At 45.6% G+C, this 18,668-nt stretch overlaps 1 protein-coding gene across 2 annotated transcripts in view; it reads right to left on the reverse strand.

Annotated features, from left to right (window-relative positions):
* Positions 1–18,668, reverse strand: part of Abca1 (ATP binding cassette subfamily A member 1) — a 122,888-nt gene that overhangs the window by 35,725 nt on the left and 68,495 nt on the right. For both annotated transcript variants that reach the window (XM_039109846.2, NM_178095.3), the window contains exons 10-23: positions 17,248–17,387; positions 16,800–16,916; positions 12,840–13,037; positions 11,956–12,161; positions 11,233–11,409; positions 10,567–10,789; positions 8,511–8,732; positions 7,354–7,558; positions 6,147–6,260; positions 4,542–4,713; positions 3,506–3,637; positions 1,838–1,980; positions 1,509–1,646; positions 793–1,013 (exon numbers count right to left, since the gene is read on the reverse strand). In XM_039109846.2, the coding sequence (XP_038965774.1) occupies positions 793–1,013; positions 1,509–1,646; positions 1,838–1,980; positions 3,506–3,637; positions 4,542–4,713; positions 6,147–6,260; positions 7,354–7,558; positions 8,511–8,732; positions 10,567–10,789; positions 11,233–11,409; positions 11,956–12,161; positions 12,840–13,037; positions 16,800–16,916; positions 17,248–17,387 (2,408 nt within the window). The remainder of the gene's footprint in view (positions 1–792; positions 1,014–1,508; positions 1,647–1,837; positions 1,981–3,505; positions 3,638–4,541; positions 4,714–6,146; positions 6,261–7,353; positions 7,559–8,510; positions 8,733–10,566; positions 10,790–11,232; positions 11,410–11,955; positions 12,162–12,839; positions 13,038–16,799; positions 16,917–17,247; positions 17,388–18,668) is intronic.

The following is an 18,668-nucleotide window of genomic DNA, read 5'->3' on the forward strand; positions in this document are numbered from 1 at the left end:
GTAAAAGGAAAATAAATGGATACACGTTCAAATCAGGTGGGAGTCGGGGCAGGTAGCTGGTCTGGTGTGACCGACCACACAAGCACATCTCCGACATGTTAAAAAGAAACAAACCAGATCCAGGATTCTGGATGTAATGGTTATGAATTTGCTCGGAGATCTTGAATATGTTACAAATTCCTACTAGCTTCACTTCCTCCACTTGAGATTACAAACATAATACTGTCTTCCCTGAGTTGCTCTATACTTGAAAAATACAAAATAAATAGAACATATAAATAAAATTGAGTTGAAAAATGTAAAATATATAAACAGAACAAAAATGTACTAGTGCCATTATTTTATTTTTTCTAAACCCACAGGTTATCAGGGGTGGTGGGGTGTAAAATCAGTATATGGTAAATATTTGATGTTTCATAGCTTCAAAGCCAAGGTCAATGAGATTTAAGGCAACAAGCAGGAATGGTGGGGCATCTTGTAGCCAAGGCTCCTCTTACCTCTTGGCAAGTTCTCTTTTCTTTGATTGAATAAAGCCCTCAAAGGACTTTTCTCCATAACTCAGGGCACTTGCAGAGGGAATGTAGGAGGGGCTGCAACAGAACTAATGTGGCAGGAGCAGAGGTCTCCTGGGCCTGCCACACAGGAGCCAGGATGCACTGCAACAGGTCCACAAAGCAAGGGGAATGTTGCCACAATCTTAGCAGCATGGAGCGCCCACGTACAAGCCATCTAAGCCAGCAAGCCCTGGCTGCCTCATTCCCACATAAGCCTAACCACAAGACAGCTGCTCACCTTTTTCAGACAAGACACAGTACTGCTACTGTTTCTGCAGGAACTGAGGGACGATTCCACATCTTTCTTGACCAGGGTCAGGTAGTAACCCGTTCCCAACTGGTTTTTCAAAAACAGGGAGGAGCCCACACAACACAGCTTCCCATGGGAAATGATGGCAATTCTGTCCCCTAGGATGTCTGCTTCATCCATGTGGTGTGTAGACAAAATAATGGTGCGGCCTGCCAGGCACAAACACAAGGTGACGGGACAGTGGGATTTGTCAGTTCTCACTAATCATAGTGGCATGTACGACGGAGATGTCATTTATGAGAAAGACATTAGGAGGTCTTTAACCTTTGTAGATGTGACCCCAGGATGGCAAGGCTTGTGGGACAGCAGTTGCAACTGTCACAAAAAGGGGAGCAGTGTTTATTTGGGACCTTGCTCTATCAGGAGTGCGAAGAAGTTGACAGACATTCCCATTAGTCAGGGCCAACATGAATATGGACACCGTCTAACTACAACACATTTGTGTGTGCTTATACTCTTTCTGCTCTTTTGGTAGGCCCTTAGATAATGAACTATATGTTTTAAGAATCTTGCCAAATTTGAGCTTTAAGGAGGCTGCAAATTTTTCTTGAGAAGCAACTCTGTCACCCTAACAAAACCAGCCACAATTCCTAAGAGCCCCTCTCTACCCCAGGTCATGATTCGAAATAAGTAACAGCATGTACCTTGTCGGTATTTCAGCAGGAGCTCCCATATTCCCCTGCGAGAGTATGGGTCCACACCTGCTGTGGGCTCATCCAGAATGACAACCTTGGATCCACCCACGAAGGCCAAGGCCACAGACAGCTTTCTCTGCATCCCACCTACAAGACAGGGAAGACAAATCTTCAAATGGTGACTGGAGGCAGAGTTGGTGAGAGATTACTGGAGCTACCCATCTGGAGACATAAAGAGGGATAGGCTTCTGTTACCCACCACCCAGGCTTGAACTCTGGGGTATTTGTCAGGAGAAGGAAGGAGAAGAAGAAGAGTAAGGACGATGCCCAGGGCTCACCAGAGAGCTGACTTGTTTTGCTTTTCAGCTTGCTGGGGGGTAAGCCAACATCCAGGGCCATCTGCTCCATCTCTGCTTTCACATGCTTCTCTGAGAGCCCCTTTAGGCGGGCATAGAACCAGATGTGCTCTTCGACTGTCAGCCTAAGGGAAAGAGGGGCAGATCAGCTCGGGGCCAACAGGATGGGTGTACCTTAGCACAGTTTTCTTCTCTTCCACAACATTCTTGCCTTAAAAAAAAACCACTCAATTTCTTTAAAAAGGTAACCAGAAGGAAGAACTCTCGGTACACAAATAGCGAGGCACACAACGGAACATTTATATCCTATAAATGAGACCCAGCAGGACTCATCACAAGGCACCAGGCCATTAAAACTTTAAATTCCAGGTTCCCGATTCAGTTTTTAGTAACCATGTTGGCTCAGCACTCACTGGTGTGAATGAACCCCAATGGGTCTCAAGTTCTAAGTCTAATGGAAGGGAGGCCCTGGGAGGCCCAGAAGCCCAAGCCACTGAACTTAGGTAAAAGGACCTTAAGACCTACAAGGTGGAAAAGGCTTTGCCTGTAGTCGAGGGCTCAGGGCATTCTTTGTTCCTCCACCAGAGAGTTCAGGACTTTCTCTGTTCTACTATCAGGGCTCCTTGAGGATCCCACTTGCTGGGGGACAGCCTGGGTGGGAGCAAATGAATTGAGCAGGGAATGCAGGGACATTGTGCCAAGTGTCTTTTGAGGTTCTTGTACCCTGCCTTAAGGAATATGCTGATTAGTCTAGACAGAAACTAGAGTTACTCAGGAAGAGGGACCCTCAATTGAGGAATTGCCTCTACCATACTGGCCTATAGGCATGTCTGTGGCACATTTTTTTTTGATGGCTCAGCCCACTGTGGGTGGTGCCATTCCTAGGCAGGCGGTTCTGGGCTGTATAAGAAAATAAGTTAAATTAGTCATGTAGGGCAAGGATCTAAGCACCATTCCTCTGTGGTCTCTGCTTCAGCTCTTGCCTCCAGGTTCCTGCCTATGAGGTCCTTCAGTGATGGACTGTGACCAGAGAGTTGTAAAATTAAGTAAACCTTCTCTTCCCCAAATTGCTTTTGGTCATTGTTTTATTGCAGCAACTGAAAACAAACTAAGAGCAAGGAGGAATGCATCACGAAGATGGCTGAACTAAAAAATTAAAAACAAACAAAAAAGGGGCTGGAGAGATAGCTCAGCGGTTAAGAGCACCCGACTGCTCGTCCAGAGGTTATGAGTTCAATTCCCAGCAACCACATGGTGGCTCACAACCATCTGTAAAGAGGGCATCAGATGATGCCCTCTTCTGGTGTATCTGAAGACAGCTACAGTGTGTACTTACATATAATAAATAAATAAATCTTAAAAAAAAACCAAAACAACAACAAAAACAAAAACAAAACACAGAAAACCCCTCTAGTCCAGTAAGTGAGAGCATGGCTTTCTAAATCCCATCAGCCAACTGTACTGATGATACAGCAACTTCACCATTTCCCCCTGAAATCAAAAGGCAACCTGTCACTGTCTATCAGGAGAGGTACGACCTACCACTCCATACCCAAGAAAGGAAAGTCTTTAGTAATACACTACTCAGAACACCAGGACTCCCAGGTCACAAACTGGGGGTGCTCCTCTCTACGTGATTCTGCTACTCACATGTCAAACAACACATTATGCTGGGGACAGACTCCCAGGTTCTGCCGGATAGAGTTCATCTCAGATCGAATGTCCTTCCCCAGGATGTAGGCAGTGCCAGAAGTTGGGGGAAACAACCCAGTCAGTATTGACCTGAGGACAAGAGTAACAGATGCAAGAATCAGGACGACCCAGCCTTACCATTCAGTGCTGCAGAGTCAGGGCAAAAAGAGCAGATCACACAACACACTCTATCCCTTCCTTTCTAATCTAATCCAATCCAATCTAATAGATGCCCACAGAGCAAAGAGGCCATTTGCTTTAGTGAGTGGCTAAGCATGAGCCTATGTCTTAGAGATAGGAGTTTGCTAGGAGCAACTGAAAATGTTACTCTTAATTTGCAAACGGGTGTGCTCCTTAAAACATATTTTGTATGCCTAACATTCTGTACAAAAAAAAAGAATAAGCAAGAACATATTGTTAAAAGATAGAAATGTTTGTGCTGCATAACAGAATTCCTGAGTATCTCAGTCATGTTCATAGTATACTGGTTTTATGTTGAAGAAGAAAGCTGGTCATCCCCAAAGATCAACCTCAGAAATGGCAGAGGGACCACACTACAAACTGTAAGCAAACTACTGTATTCTATGGCCCTTCCTCTGTCCTCACAGGTCCCAGGGAAGGCAGAGGAAGAGAGCTACCCAGGCCTTCTCTCATCTGCTTGAAGTCAGATTTTCTAGAAGTGTCCGTCTTCCTCTAGCTTGTTTGATCTCTTTCCAGTCTCTTGCTTCAAATCTCTGAACCAACGAGTTCAGAAACAGATAGCCTCAGATTCCAAGAAAGCTGGGGAATTCTGAGAACTGCATGGGGAAACTCATCAAAAGGTTCCTGCCTATTTTAGACTAAAGGAAAAACACCTAGCAAAATCTAGACCTCAGAAGGCATGCTCATGATTGACACATTTCTTCCCATCATGCTCTGCTCTTAGCCTTAGGTGTATGCTTCTAAGTGGGGATTTCCTGTGGCAGATCTTGGGAGAGCCACACCCTCTTCTTACATGGTGGTGGTCTTCCCTGCTCCATTGTGGCCCAGGAAGGAGGTGATCTGGCCCTCGTAAAAATTTAGCGCCAAACCATCCACAGCAACCTTCATGCCATCTCGGTAAACCTTCACCAGGTTCTGAATGGATACCCCCAGCTTCAGGTGAGTGGGCTCCTCTTCCATGCAGACTGTGACAGAAGAAAGGAGACAGAGATGATCCTGCAGGAAACACACCTGGCCAATAGAGTGTAGAAATACAAACGTCTATGCTTAGACCTTTAGAACTAGCTTCTGTCTGTGTTCAACCTTTAATGTTGCAGACAAACAGGAGATGAAATATTTTAAGCCTCTTGGGACACTCATGTTGATAAACGAAATGGACTTATTAAAAAAAAAACCATTAGTCTGTGGATGAAGAAAGGCTGCACAAACAATTAAAATACAGGATGCTAACAGACATTTTAGAAAAACATTAAAATAAACTAAAAGTGTCATGGATACCCGTATTATGCAACAGTACTCATTAAGGAAAAACAAACAAACAAACAAAAATGGCAATGAACTAAATATATCACAATTTGAGTGGATCTCAAAAGAATTATACCAATCGAGAAAAAGATCCATCCACTCCCTCCCAAAAAATCAACTTGGCCTTCATGTGGTTCCCCAGCAACTGGAGCTATTCCAAAAGCTGCTGCCTGTACACACATGGTGGGATATGTTCTATTAGCTGGGCTGCCTTGTCTGGCCTCAGTGGGAGAGGAATCACCTAGCCTCTCAGAGACTTTAAGTGTGGGGGTGATACCCAGAGATGCTCCCATGCACTCAGAGGAGAAGGGGGAGGGATTGAGGGGAGAGGTGACAGGGAGGGGGCAGTGAGTGTGATGTAAAAGGAATAAATAAAAAAAATAAAATAAAAATTTTAAAGTTGCATGTTATCTACACTAAGGAGCACCAAAAGGCAACCAGTGGGAAGGACACAGAAGAGAGACCCTGAGAGCACAGGGAGGAAGCAGGCCTCCTTGACAATGTAGAGAGGTAGCAGATCTACTGACAACACAGGAAGAAAGCGGGCCACTGACAATGGAGAAGGGAGCCACACTGAGCACAAAGACACAAACAGAAAACCTGGGAAGAACTGGGGCACCTCTACCTGCAGTCAGGAGCGAGGAGGGGATTAGCACCCTACTTGAGAAAGGGTGGGAAATTATGAAGCCCAGGCTGGGTATATAGCAGCCTCTTGGTATCTACCGACAGAATCCCTAGGATAGACCACCACAGCAAGGCAGATAGAGAAACTAACTAGGTCCACAACGATGGCTAACTGTAGTTATTCCTCTTGGCTTAGTAGAGTAGCATGATTATCCTAGATGGAGAAATAAGGGTATACTGATCAAAATATACTTTGCTAGAAGAGGGGCGACAAAAGAACTTCTCCTCAGGAGACAGATATGGTTCCCACTAGGTGCGTGGGATGGCAATGGCATGGGTGCATTGGGAAAGGACCTACTGCATGGGATTTCTCCCCATCGATTGTGGCTTTGGGGTGATGTTAAATGCTAGACACAGGCTCTGCTCCACAGCGGGTGGGGGGGGGATATTTCTGGTCAGCAGTACTTACTTTCTGACGCACCCTTCTGGCTGGAACCAGGGTGGCTCTTCTCATCAATTTCCTCCCCAAACCAGTAGGACTTGGTACAAGGAAAATACCAGGGCCTGGGAATTCCGTACTGTCCTGAAAGCAAAGCATAGGTAGCACAGGCATGACCCCAGCTGACGCAATCTCAGCGGTTCTGACGTTTCTTAGCCAGACCCTCTTTCTCCTTAGCACGCCCTATGGGGAAGGAGCGGACTGGAGGGAGACAGCTAACTCTTGGCCGAAACCTGCTGTACAAATCATATATTCTGCACCTCTCCATGGCTTCCCAACAACTCCCCAGGTGGTAATAGCATCCTCATTTGAGAGATGAGCAAAGGGCAGGACAAGTAGCTATATCCAAGGTCACTTACACAAAAGAAAAAGGATTCTGAATTTGAATCTTTATCTATACATGCAAATTGCATGGTCAATGGAGGAAGTTCAGATATGGGTTTAAAACAACAACAACAACAACAAAATTACAAATGAGCTTCCTTGGAAGAGAGTCAAAGGGTGGCCATGAGCCTAACTTCACTCTCCCTAAAATCCGTTCTCAGACAGAAACGTATCCTGAAGAGGGGTCCTGCTGTACTTGGTGAAGGTTAGAAAAGCATCAGAATTAACTGTTGGTGAATACTACTTTGCCTTAAGCCATGGGTAAGAGCCGAGACCCAATACATTATATTATTTATAGCCTGTAGTTAGTAGATAGATTCTCCTAGGGCTTCTTCTTCTGGGGACATAGAACTAAGAACCCAGTCAATACTAAGAGAAACCTGCCGGACTCTGACCTAGTGTAGCCCAGCTGAGGTCATCCCCAAGCACTGACACTTAACAGACACATGACCTTAGCAAGTCGCTTAAATTCTCAGTTAAATCTCTCTCTTAGAAACTGTTTACAATAGGAAACAGTCCAGAGCAACCTTCCGAACCAGAGCCCCTAAAGTACTTTGCTCGGCACCTGGCACACTAGGCTCTAGAGATTAGTAGCACAGTGGTAGTGACACATGTGCTTTCAACACAGGTGCCTTTCCTTGGACTATTTGTTTTACACAAGCTTAAAGACCAAGCCAACTCCCGGGGAGTTCCCTCATCCTTCAGCAACTGCAACACAAAGAAAGGAAGGACCTACAGACAGAAAGCTGCCTTCCCCATCAGTTAGCCAAAGCAATATGGAAGCTGGGGGTACCTGGGAAGACGGCTTCGATGTACCATGTCATCACGCCATAGATGAAGGTGTCAAACAGCATCATGGACACTGAGGTGGTAAGATTGAAGCCATCCTCCTCCACTGGGCTCTTAAAGAGATTGTCCCATTGGACCCCGATGCCTTGCTCCTCAAAAAGAGCAAAATACTCACAGCCGAATCCAAAAGCCACAGGAGACAGCAGGCTCTAGAGGAAGAGGCAAAAGGAACCGGTCTACATTCTTGACTCTCTCATTTTTTTCTCTTCTGATGTAAATTCCACCTTGAGAAGTTTGACTTTGCAAACTTAACAATTACATCAATTATAAGGCACCTAAGTATTCTCCTAGAGTCCCTTTGGAGAAGCGGACTCTCTTGCAGCATATAAAATGATTTCATTTCTAAGCGCTCATTATGCAGACACGTTTCAGAAATGTATGCATGAGAGCAGGTGAGACTTTAGAACTGTATGCTTCCCAAGATATTGCAAGGCTCAACGATCCTGTCCCCCCATCCAGCCTCATACTGACATTCATCAAGGACTTTTTTCACTGATCGGTCATTGAATATTTAGGATCAGAGAAGTCACTTTAAGGCTTCACATCTAAGAGACTCAAGCTTTCGGCACTCGGAGCATGCCGAGAGCCTACTCATATTTTATCAGTGGCCCAGCAGGGCAGGTAGTGAGTGGTTCTTACTGGTATTTTCACATGCACTACACCTACATTGCACAAAAGACAAAAATGTCCTGGACAGGGATCTGTGGGAGGGTAAGTCCTGTTTGGTTTTGTTCAGTCTGGAAAATATTACCCAAGTCAAATGACACAATGAATACAAGACAAGGGATGAGAAGGCACCATTTGTGGCCTCAAGCTGTCCATGGACTTTGCTGTGAGCTTTTGATGGCCAAAGAGCTAGAAGATCAGGGGGGGAGGGGGAACATGGTATCTACTGCATAAACTAGATCCAATGTCTCTTATCTCCAACTAGTTCAAGGCACAATCTGATGAACTCTGGCAAAAATCAAATCCAACCAGAATTTATCCTAAGGGCAAAGGAGAATCAATTTAGTAAGAGGGGAGAACGGAAGGATTATCCAACACCCTGGGGAGGTGGGGGGAACCAGAACTGCGTCCTCTGCAGAGGGATCAGTTACTCACAGCAAAGATCTTGATGGAGAAGCCCACATAGTCCTGCCATGCTACACACAGCACATAGGGCAGGTACAGCGTGAAGTAGATGATGCCCCCACAGGCTGCTGCCAGGTTGGTCCGGGAGAAGAGTGTGCTAATGAGGAAGCACTGTAGAATGGTCACCACGGCAAACACAGAGAGGAAGACGAACACCACGCTGGGGTCACTATAGGGCAGCAGATCTCCTAACTGTAGAGGAAGAATCTGGATAAATGTGTAGCCTTGGCAAGTTGGCAAGCCTGGTCACTTAATGTGATCATAATGCTGACTTTTTTTTTTTTAATCTTTCAAAGATAATTCAGGGGAACCATGCTGCTCGATTTTCTGATGAGGAAATGAAGCCCAAGAGAAATAACTTTCTGGAGAGATTACGCATGAAAAAAATCACAGCAGAATTATTATGGTTAAGGACAAAGTCCAGGACTTTCTATACTTGATCTTAGTGGACAATTTTCTTCTCTGTCTCTCACAGAGATAAAGGAATTTGGTTCCTCCTTGTCTAAGGACAACTATTGCCTCTAAGAAAAAAAGTCGTGTGAGACAACAGCCCATGCATTCTTTCTCTCCAAAAGCCTAGGAAAAAGGCCAGGGAATCTGAACTTTTCCCTGGTAAATACAAAGTCTTCATTCAGACTCTCATCTAAAGTTCTGTGGATATTCTGAGCTCTGAGCTCATCAGTAGTCACCGTGGACACTGAACCAGGCCCTGTCAACACACAGCTGACTTAATCAGTTCCCACACACTGGCCAGAGGATCCCTACCCTTGCCACAAGGCTTAGGTCGTTGCCCTCAGATACCAGAGCATGAGAAAAGAATTTGTTTCAGAACAACATGCAAATAAATCTTGGTTCTGTCATCCTTGGGTGCTTTAGTGAGGCTCTGACTTTCTCTGAGCACTCAATGGGTTACTGTAGGGAGGGTATACTGAGGCAGCTTACAGCATGTTCTCTGACCAGTGCTTGGCATCAGTGAGTGCTTGTATGTAATATATAGTAGCTGGTATTAAGACGAATGTTACACTCTCTTGCTTTCTTAGAAAACACTAACTTTTATAAGAATCATCTTCATATAAAATAACCGTTGAAGCCAAAAAGCTTAAGGGTGTATGAGCCAAAACGTCAGTGCCCAGACTCCACTTTAAGGGAGGACATCCTTGACTACAGGTAAAAGGCATTGAGATGTTAGTACCTCTGTTGTCATAATTAGGAGAGCCAACAGGCCCTGGAACGCCCCTTTGGCTAGTGAGTCCCACGAGCCCCTATCCTGTGACCAGCTAAAAGGGGTAGAGGATGTCAGGCCTTGGGAATAAGAATCTGGACTTCGGGGCTGGAGAGATGGCTCAGTGATTAAGAGCACTGACTGCTCTTCCAAAGGTCATGAGTTCAAATCCCAGCACCCACATGGTGGCTCACAACCATCCGTAATGAGATCTGATGCACTCTTCTGGTGTGTCTGAAGACAGCTACAGTGTACTTATAATAAACAAACAAACAAATAAGAATCTGGACTTCTCAGCTCAACGAGGGAAGCTCTTGGACAAGCTGTATGTTCTCCAGAACACCCCATTGTGCTGTTGAATCATGGCTCAACTCCTCCCTCTGCATGACCCAGCATGTGCTCCATCCCTCCAGATACTAATCCCTAATAAATACTCATATTCCAAAGTCTGCCTCAGCCTCTTCCTCCAGAGAGCCAAACCTTTAATAGTACCTGACTTTCTGACTGTTGAGTTTACACACTTGGAAATACCCCCGACACACACACCCAGTACCCCTATTCCCAAACACACAGTGCGGCACATGTAATCTGTGCTTCTTCAGAAGCACAAGCCTTGGGTTCTAGCTACTTAAGCTACTAACTAGCCCAGTGTGTTGATTGGGACAAGTCATTACCCCTCTCTGGATTTTCCTCAATTGGGAATGGAGGGAAACACACATGACACAGAAATCCCTTTACCCCTTGGCTACATTATTAGGCTTGTCAAGAATTCCTTGTCAAGGAGAGTGAGTGAGCCCACCTTACCTTCAAGATGATCACCAACAGGCCAGCGCTCACGAGCAGAGGGATGAGACTACTAATGAACCAGCTAAACCAGAGGATGCCATTGTCCAGGCCCATGATGCGCATGGTCTCCTTCAACCGAGCCTCCTTCTCATACACAATGCTCTTGATGATCACAGCCACAGAGTAGATCCAGGCCAGAGTCATGAAGAGGGGCATTGAGCGGCTCATGACCCGCAGAAAACTGGAGGCACGGAAAAAAGGTATGAGAAAGAGGAAACAGTAAACCCGGCACTGATCCAAGACCTTGCACACTGAAGGAAAAACCACATCAGGGTTGCTCAAGAAAGGCCCATTGAACTCTCAAAGGGACAGATGTTTCGTTAGAGGTAGACAGAGATTCGAACCTGGGCTTCAAAGTATAGCCATGCAAATTTTCTTTAGGGACTCACTTTAATAACTAGGAAATGGTTAGGGTAATGTTAAGATAAAGGTAAATTACTTTACTAAGTACTAACACAAAGGGTAGGAGCAGAACCCAACCTGGTCTTTCTCTAAAGGTCAGTGTCTCTAGGATCTCCTATTGACTTGTTTTCCCTCTCATACCGTGTAGGACATGCCTATAACACACACTCTCTACAAGGACCTGGTCATCTAATGAAGATGTCGGCTTGTTGGTACACTCACATGTCATCAACATAACAGGGGTAGGGCATCTGTTGCACATAGACGCCCGTTTTCTTCTCAGTCCCCGTCAGCACTCTGATGATCGCCTGCTCCACCACATCCTGCAAGTAGGCGAAGCCACCCCAGACATAGCGCATATCTTCAAAAGGGTCAGCCCGGGGACCAGGGTCCCAGTACCTGAAACCAAACCTCAGGTGACGAAACAGTCCTACAAAGCACACCCTGAAAAATCCAATTCCCCCACACTTCCTTGGCCACTCTTCCTATTTTCTATCTCCCATTCTTATCACAGTTGACAAGTACATAGATTCTTGGTTAGAAATAGTCACAATGGACACTCCTTATATATATCCATACTCCTTATGGGTATATTTTTTCTTTTCACTTTACTAGTGACTAACACTGCATCTGCTGGACATACTGGAATTCCCTTACAAGCTGTCTGCCTCTTCTTATAAAAATATGTATGGCTAGCAAGGAGACCTAATGGCTTTCCTTTCTTTCTCCTGACTTTTAAGTCCTTTAGCTTAGTCTTTTGAACAGGAACATGGAAACAGAAAGACTAATATTTTATAGCCTTTGTATAACAGTCCTCAGCAATGGAGTTTTACCAAAGTCATGCCGTGGCTGATTTGTTGTTGACATTCCTCAATAAAGAACCACCAGTCATAAAAGTCATCCAAATTACGTTCTTGAGCTTTGCAAGACTGCGTTTCACCTTACCCATCCTTGATCTTATTGGTTCTCTCAACATTGTCAATGTCCATCCGGATCTTGTACTTTACATGGTGGGGCAGCTCCACACTATCAGGAGTGATTCCTGTGAACACGATACCAGCCCAGAACTTCCTCTCATCCAGCAGCTCCATGGACTTGTTGATGAGCCTGACTTCTGTTGGGATGGGCTCCAGCTTGTTCAGGTTGACACACTGACAGACAGAAGGAAACCTCATTAGAACTGGCAACCAGAAAGACAAGCAGTACTCAGCCTCCTTTGAGAGGCAGGAACTAGCCGCCTGTATTCTTAATCTGTACCGTCTCTAACGTAGTCTTCCAGGTTTCAGCCAAGCTTAGAACTGAGATTTGAGTGGAACACTGAAAGTTACTTATACTGCTTTGTGTGAGGGAATGACTCTCTTTAACAATTTTTATTCTCTTAGCAACATGTCTTAGCAAAGTCAAGTCACCGCGACTAAGCAACTAGAAATCAGATAAGAAAAGATTCTACTCAGCCTTTTCTCTTTCCATCATTTTTAGGATTAAAGATTTAAAGTTTTATCTGTCCCAAATTAGATTAGATAAGTTTCATAAATAATGCCTTTATAATAGAGCAGTTTATCATTAGGATCTAGAATATCAAAACAGAGGGAAAGCTAGAAGATAAGGATAGAAACACTGGGGTCGATCTGAACCAAAGCTAGACGTAAGCTTATTCGCTCGTTAAGCCATTCATCTAGTGTTTATCTTGCTCGCCAGGCCTGCAGAATATAGCTGTACGTGACACTACACATTCGTTCTAAGCTCTCCTTCTGCCTATAACTATTGCAACAGCTCAAAGGAAAAAAGGCCCCAGACTTTGCTAAAAGGTGTGCACAGCAGACCCTCACCTCCATGAATCGAGATATCGTCTGGATTGCCTGGTTGGTCTCATTGAAAGCTTCTCTCCATGTATACACAGAGCCATTTGGGGACTGAACATCCTCTGGGTTCTTGGCCAGAAATGCCATGATGTCTTGGGCAGTCCAATCTAATCCATCCAACTTTCGTTCCCAAAACTGGTCATTGCCTCTGCTGTCCAACATCGTCTGCCATTCCAGGAAGGAAATGTGAACACTGATCATCAGGTTCGTGGTAACGAGCACATTTGACCAAGATTGGAGTCTGACATGATTGATGTTGACCAAGGCTAAGGGATGAGCTGAGACACAAAGTCAGACCGCTGACTTTGAAGTTCACAGGCTTCCCACTGCACCAGACAGCTCACGTTAACTGTTTCAACTCTAACAAGAGCAATAGTAGGGTGCTGAGGGATCTATAGGCATCAGAACTTACACAACTCCATCAGAGTGTGGCTTTGGTACTGCCCCTCTCACGAACAGGAAAATGGAACTTCCGGGACGTTAAGGTAGCTCAGGAGCAGGAAAGTGGGCGTTGATTCCAGCACACCCACTGCACGGCACCCGCCTCTCTTTGATGGTGCCAAATAAAGCCCCTGTCTCTAGACCGAGCCCACTTTTAATGCTTAGTTCAGGGAGGTAACACTGCTGGTTAATCCAAATATAAGATGGTCTTCCTAACTCCAGGACACGGGGATGATACGAAGAAAAGAAGACCTGTTTCCCATCACCCATCAATGTGAAAAGGGTAAGCCATTCTGTCCCTCAACCAACCAGTCCAGGGGGACTGGGGTAAAAGTCTTCACAAATGCACTGCTGAGAAAGCGAGCCCACTGCTGACTGGGCAGAATGGAAACACAGCCACCATGCTCACTTCCCAGTTTCCAGGGGGAGGGGGAGGCCCTTGCTCTACTGAGCAGGATCTCCAAAAGCCTGAAACCCACACCTCCTTCATCCGTCTTCTCTTCACCAACCTTGCAAGCTTTCCCCCTAGGTGGCTTCCTCTTTGCTGTTTTAATGGTAACATAATGATTTCACAGAGTGCGTCTACCACAATTTCATTAACTACTCCTGCACTGCATAGCATCTAGTCTATTTCCAATTACTTACAATAACAATTATTTCAGTAATAACGTTTTCTCTCCCATGATGTAGGACGCATCCCCGGGGATGTGTGTGAAGCAAAGGTACAACAAAGGACACATTCATTCTAAGTGGGTTTCGAAACTCCCATTTCAAAGCGCTTTCCATGAGGGGATAAAACAATGACCCCTGTCACCAATGAGGGACCAGTACAATTTTATTTTATTTTATTTTATTTTTGTCAATGGATGCAAAAACTGTACCTCGCAAGAGTCCATGGAGGTTACCAATTCCAAAACTACTTTATTTGGATCCTTGGAAGTAAAGAACAAGTAAGATCAGAGAAGAGGGATGGTGTCATTGGGCTGGGTCCTGCCCAGCGTGGCGTCTCAGCACTATGGAAAGAGAACAGCCAGACCAAGAGGCGGTGCCCAGTGAGACCATGGACTCTACAGCACCTCTAGAAAGCCGAAAAGGAATGGGAGACCTAACGTTTCACATAAAATGCTAGACAGCGAGAAAGCAAGGCCTGGAGATGAAGCACCAGGTCCAGTTCAAAACAATTTTTTTTTAAAGCGGGTTAGGTCAGGGGGTTCTTACACATAATAGAAAAGTGTCTCCAGATCTGGAGGGGGTACAATAAGAGCTGATAAAACCAGAAGCAACAGGGAGATGAGAGCATACGGCAGCAAAGTGGGCATCATCTATGTGCCAGGTACCAAGATGCTGAGGACTGAGAAACCCAAGGTGGTGGGTTAAAGTAATACTCCTCGGGTCAGGGAAGAAAGGATGGGGTAAAGCTTCTCTGGTTTCCACCGACGAGGTGGCAATTCCTTACCATTGTCCCCAGGCCAATCATCCTTCTGTATTGCAGACCCCAAGAACCACCATTCTGTTGGTCTCTCGATAGCCCCTGCCAGTCCAGGTAAAAGTCAAGACTCTCCTGTACCTTTTTCTCCTTGCCTTTCTACCACAGTTGCAGCCACGCCCCCTCTTCTGTGCTCAGCCCTTGCTACTGAGCCATTCAGTCTCTGACGAGGTCAGTCTCTGCCTTGCACCCATCTTTCTTCTAGAATACTGCATCTACATCTCCACTTGCTTAAAACCATCTGCTGACCCCCTCTGAATGTAAAGATCTTTACAGCCCCCACCCCAGGCCTTTCCTTCCCGTCTTTGCTGCTTTACGTTGACTACACTGTCAGCATTCTCCCTAGTGAATCCCTAGTGAATGCTCCCTTATAAGGACTTGTCCCTTAAGAACCAAGAGTTGAGCAATTGTAGCCTCCAAAGCAAACCCTTGATTTAAAAGCAGCGAAGGCCAGGCATGGTGGTTGGTATCTGGAATTCCAGCTCTGGGGGAAGCTGAAACAGGGGAATGGCCATGAGTCTGAGGTCATCCTGGGCATATATATAGTCAGTTGCAGACAAGTCTAAGCTACACGGTGAGACCCTGCTTTTGTTGTCCTTGTTGTTGTTTGTTTGTTTGTTTTAAAAAAAAAGAGTAGGGAAACATCTACATATGCCCAATTCAATTAAAATTCTCTTAAATCCCTTTACTGTCAGACAAAGAACAAGTTCAAGAAGTAGAAATATAGATGCCAAGGAAACAAGGCCTAGGGTACACGTTGCCATGCGTCCTGTGGTAGGATCCCACAAATCTCTCAGAACAGAAAGACTGGAGCTCAAGGGAGAACAATGTACCACCAGTGTCAACTTGTGCCATGACTCGCCCTGAATGCATAAGACTTTGCTCTTGATTTTCTCACCCAAGCCCCGTGTGTACAAAGGCTCCAAGTTAAGGATTCTCCACGGGTGTAACAGCACTGATGTAATCAAAAGAGGCTCCGTCCTTCATCTCCAGATGCTCTTTGATCATTAACTTGTCCCCCAAGGGGACCCAGAGCACCCCTAAACTCCAAAGAAGCACAGCCTCTAAAAACCCAGTAACCTTCAGGGAACAAAGGTTCAATTCCAGAAACCAGGCAAACATCCTCCCTTGCTTCTTAATGGCAGAAGAAATAAAAGCAAGTGGTCTTCCTCACCGTGGCAATAGGAAGTTGTCTAATGACCCTGGCTGAAGCTGACGCAGAGATGAGGCGGTTAAATGGTTCTCCCGCTGATGCAGAGGAGACACTGAATGTTCAGGCTGCTCTCCCTTTGAACCTCGTTGTGTCTGGAGTATGCACAAGTGGCCCCCACGTGTTAAGGGCAATTCCCTCCACTCCACGGCAGTGGCTGGGGTGCTGTATTCTTGCTGTGCCTGAAGAGCCAGTCTGCCTGACCTGTCTGCATGCCAGATCACGCTTCTGCTCCCTCCTCCTGAGACATGGCAGGATAAAGAAGATACGGGGTGCCTAGCCGAGTGACTGAAGCCCAAATGAAAATACTCGGGGGGCTGGAGAGATGGCTCAGCGGTTAAAAGCACTGACTGCTCTTCCAGAGGTCCTGAGTTCAAATCCCAGCAACCATGTGGTGGCTCACAACCATCTGTAATGGGATCCAATGCCCTCTTCTGGTGTGGCAGAAGACAGTGACAGTGTACTCATATATAATAAAATAAATCTTTTTTAAAAAAAAGAAAAGAAAAGAAAATACTCAGGTGTCCTGCAAGCACCAAACTCTACTTCCAATTTCTGATCTTCACTGGGTTTTGTGCAAAGCTCCTACTGAACCATGAGGGATATCGATGCAGGCATATCCAGGGCTATCACTACACCGAGGCCTTTACTTCTACAGAAGCAGCGGCTATGTGGCTTCAGCTAATCTCAATTGCTTTAACGTACAGAACTTTTATCTCAGGGATTTCTGGGAAGATGTCCAGAAACCTTTTCTAGATCAAGCACACAAAGCAAGTAGAGAGTCGCTCACCCGCACAAGGTCCATCTCTTGGCTGCTCTCCATGAAGGTCCAAATTTGGGGGCTGAGTTCTTCCCACATGCCCTCCAGGTCATGGAACAAAGCCAGCTCCTGAAAGGTCTTGTTCACCTAGAGTCAGGTAGGGAACCAGGATTCATACAAACACAAGAGAGGCAGAGGTGTCGAACATTTAGAGGTTGCCTAAAAAACACCACCTATTCCAGAAAACTCTGCCCAGTCCTTTTACTTCCTCAGGCAATCTGTCCTATAGCTATATTTCAAACACTCAGGGCTGGGGATGTGGCTCCCAAGATTACATGTGGATTTGGTTCAGTTTGGTTTTGACTATTTAAAGAGTCCCATTACGACCAAAAATATACCCAGCATACTCTATCTGAGGCTTCCTACTCCTAAGTCTGGGAGGACTCCGGGGACACAGTCCGAAGGCTGAACAGCTTACCTCAGCCATGACCTGCCTTGTAGCTGGTGTGTCAGGTGTATACAGAATCTTCCCAATGAGCAGTGGCTTGAGTGCCTTCCAAATAATTCGAGAAAGAGGACTAGACTCCAAGTTCTTCATCAAATCATTGCAATAAGGAGCTACAAAGAAGACAGAAGATGGATAGACATTCACTTCTATATCATAGCCAATTGCCAACAGGAACTTAGAAGTTTTAGGGGGCCATGCAGCCAGTCCAGTGTGCAAACCCCCCCTCCCCCGATCACCTAACAGTCATGAAGCGGCTAGCTTCCTCTTATCTGAGCCTCAGTTTGTTCCACTGTAAAGAAAAGTTTGAAAGCTCATAACATCTGCTCGACAGAGTCATGAGGAGATTAGATGAGGTATTTCCAGTGAGGTCTTTACTTGGAGCTTGAAATAAGCAGGTCCTCTCTCGGACGACATCTGAGCTGATCTAAAGGAAGGTCTTGACTACGCATGCGCCATCCCAACTCGAGCCCCCCACCCTCTGCCAGTCCTGCGAGCACAAACAGGATTCTTCCTGGGGAAGCCAGAGGACTGCATTTAGACTTTGGTTTCAAGAAAAAGCCAAGTATTTCCTTAGTAACTAAGAGATCCTATCGCGAATAATATTTATATTTAATAAAAGTTCCAAACTGAAATATCCAATGTTCAAACGGACAAAACGGGCTTCACACAGATACCATGCTACTTCTACAGGCTGCTTGCCAAATAAATGATAAAATGATAAGAAAGATAATACAATGAGTTGGGGGACATACTGGAAATGAACCCATGGCCTCACTCATGGCATGCAAGTTCTCTGCAGTTGTGTTACAGCTCCAAAGCTAGAATACTTTTCTGAAGGAAACTCGCCCTCAATTATATCTGTTGTGTAAACAAGAGACGCCCTTGGATGGCTGTGCAGACTGGGGAAGAAGAGAAGGTTTCATAAAACTGCCTACACCACCATCTTCTTCAGGTTTATAAAGCAACTAGGAGAGTCCTAGAGTGCTGTGCCCCAGAGAGCACAGGCTCTGTGTCACAGCCACACGTGCCGCTCTCTCACTTCTTACCTGTGACTGGAAATAGAGATTGGCTCAGCCGCGTGGCAAGCTTATGACTCAAGGCAAAGATGCCATTGTTAGGACAGTGCGCTGAACATATGCTACATAGGACCAGGCGTGGGACACACCTCCACACAAAACTGCCCAAGTGTGGCAACTGGACATAGCGTTACTGGTTTCTCGAACACCCAGAGTACAAAACAAGCGGGTGACAAAATGTCTGAGTGTGACAGGGCATACATGCCACCATTAATGAGATAGTTCACCTCAAAGAGCCAGGCGGCTGTGGGCTTGGATCCCGGCTCGAAGAAATTACCTAGGAATGAAGCTTTAACCTCTGGGCCTATGAAATTG

Source organism: Rattus norvegicus, chromosome 5, assembly GCF_036323735.1.
Source record: "Rattus norvegicus strain BN/NHsdMcwi chromosome 5, GRCr8, whole genome shotgun sequence".
NCBI classification, from domain to species: Eukaryota; Metazoa; Chordata; class Mammalia; order Rodentia; family Muridae; genus Rattus; species Rattus norvegicus.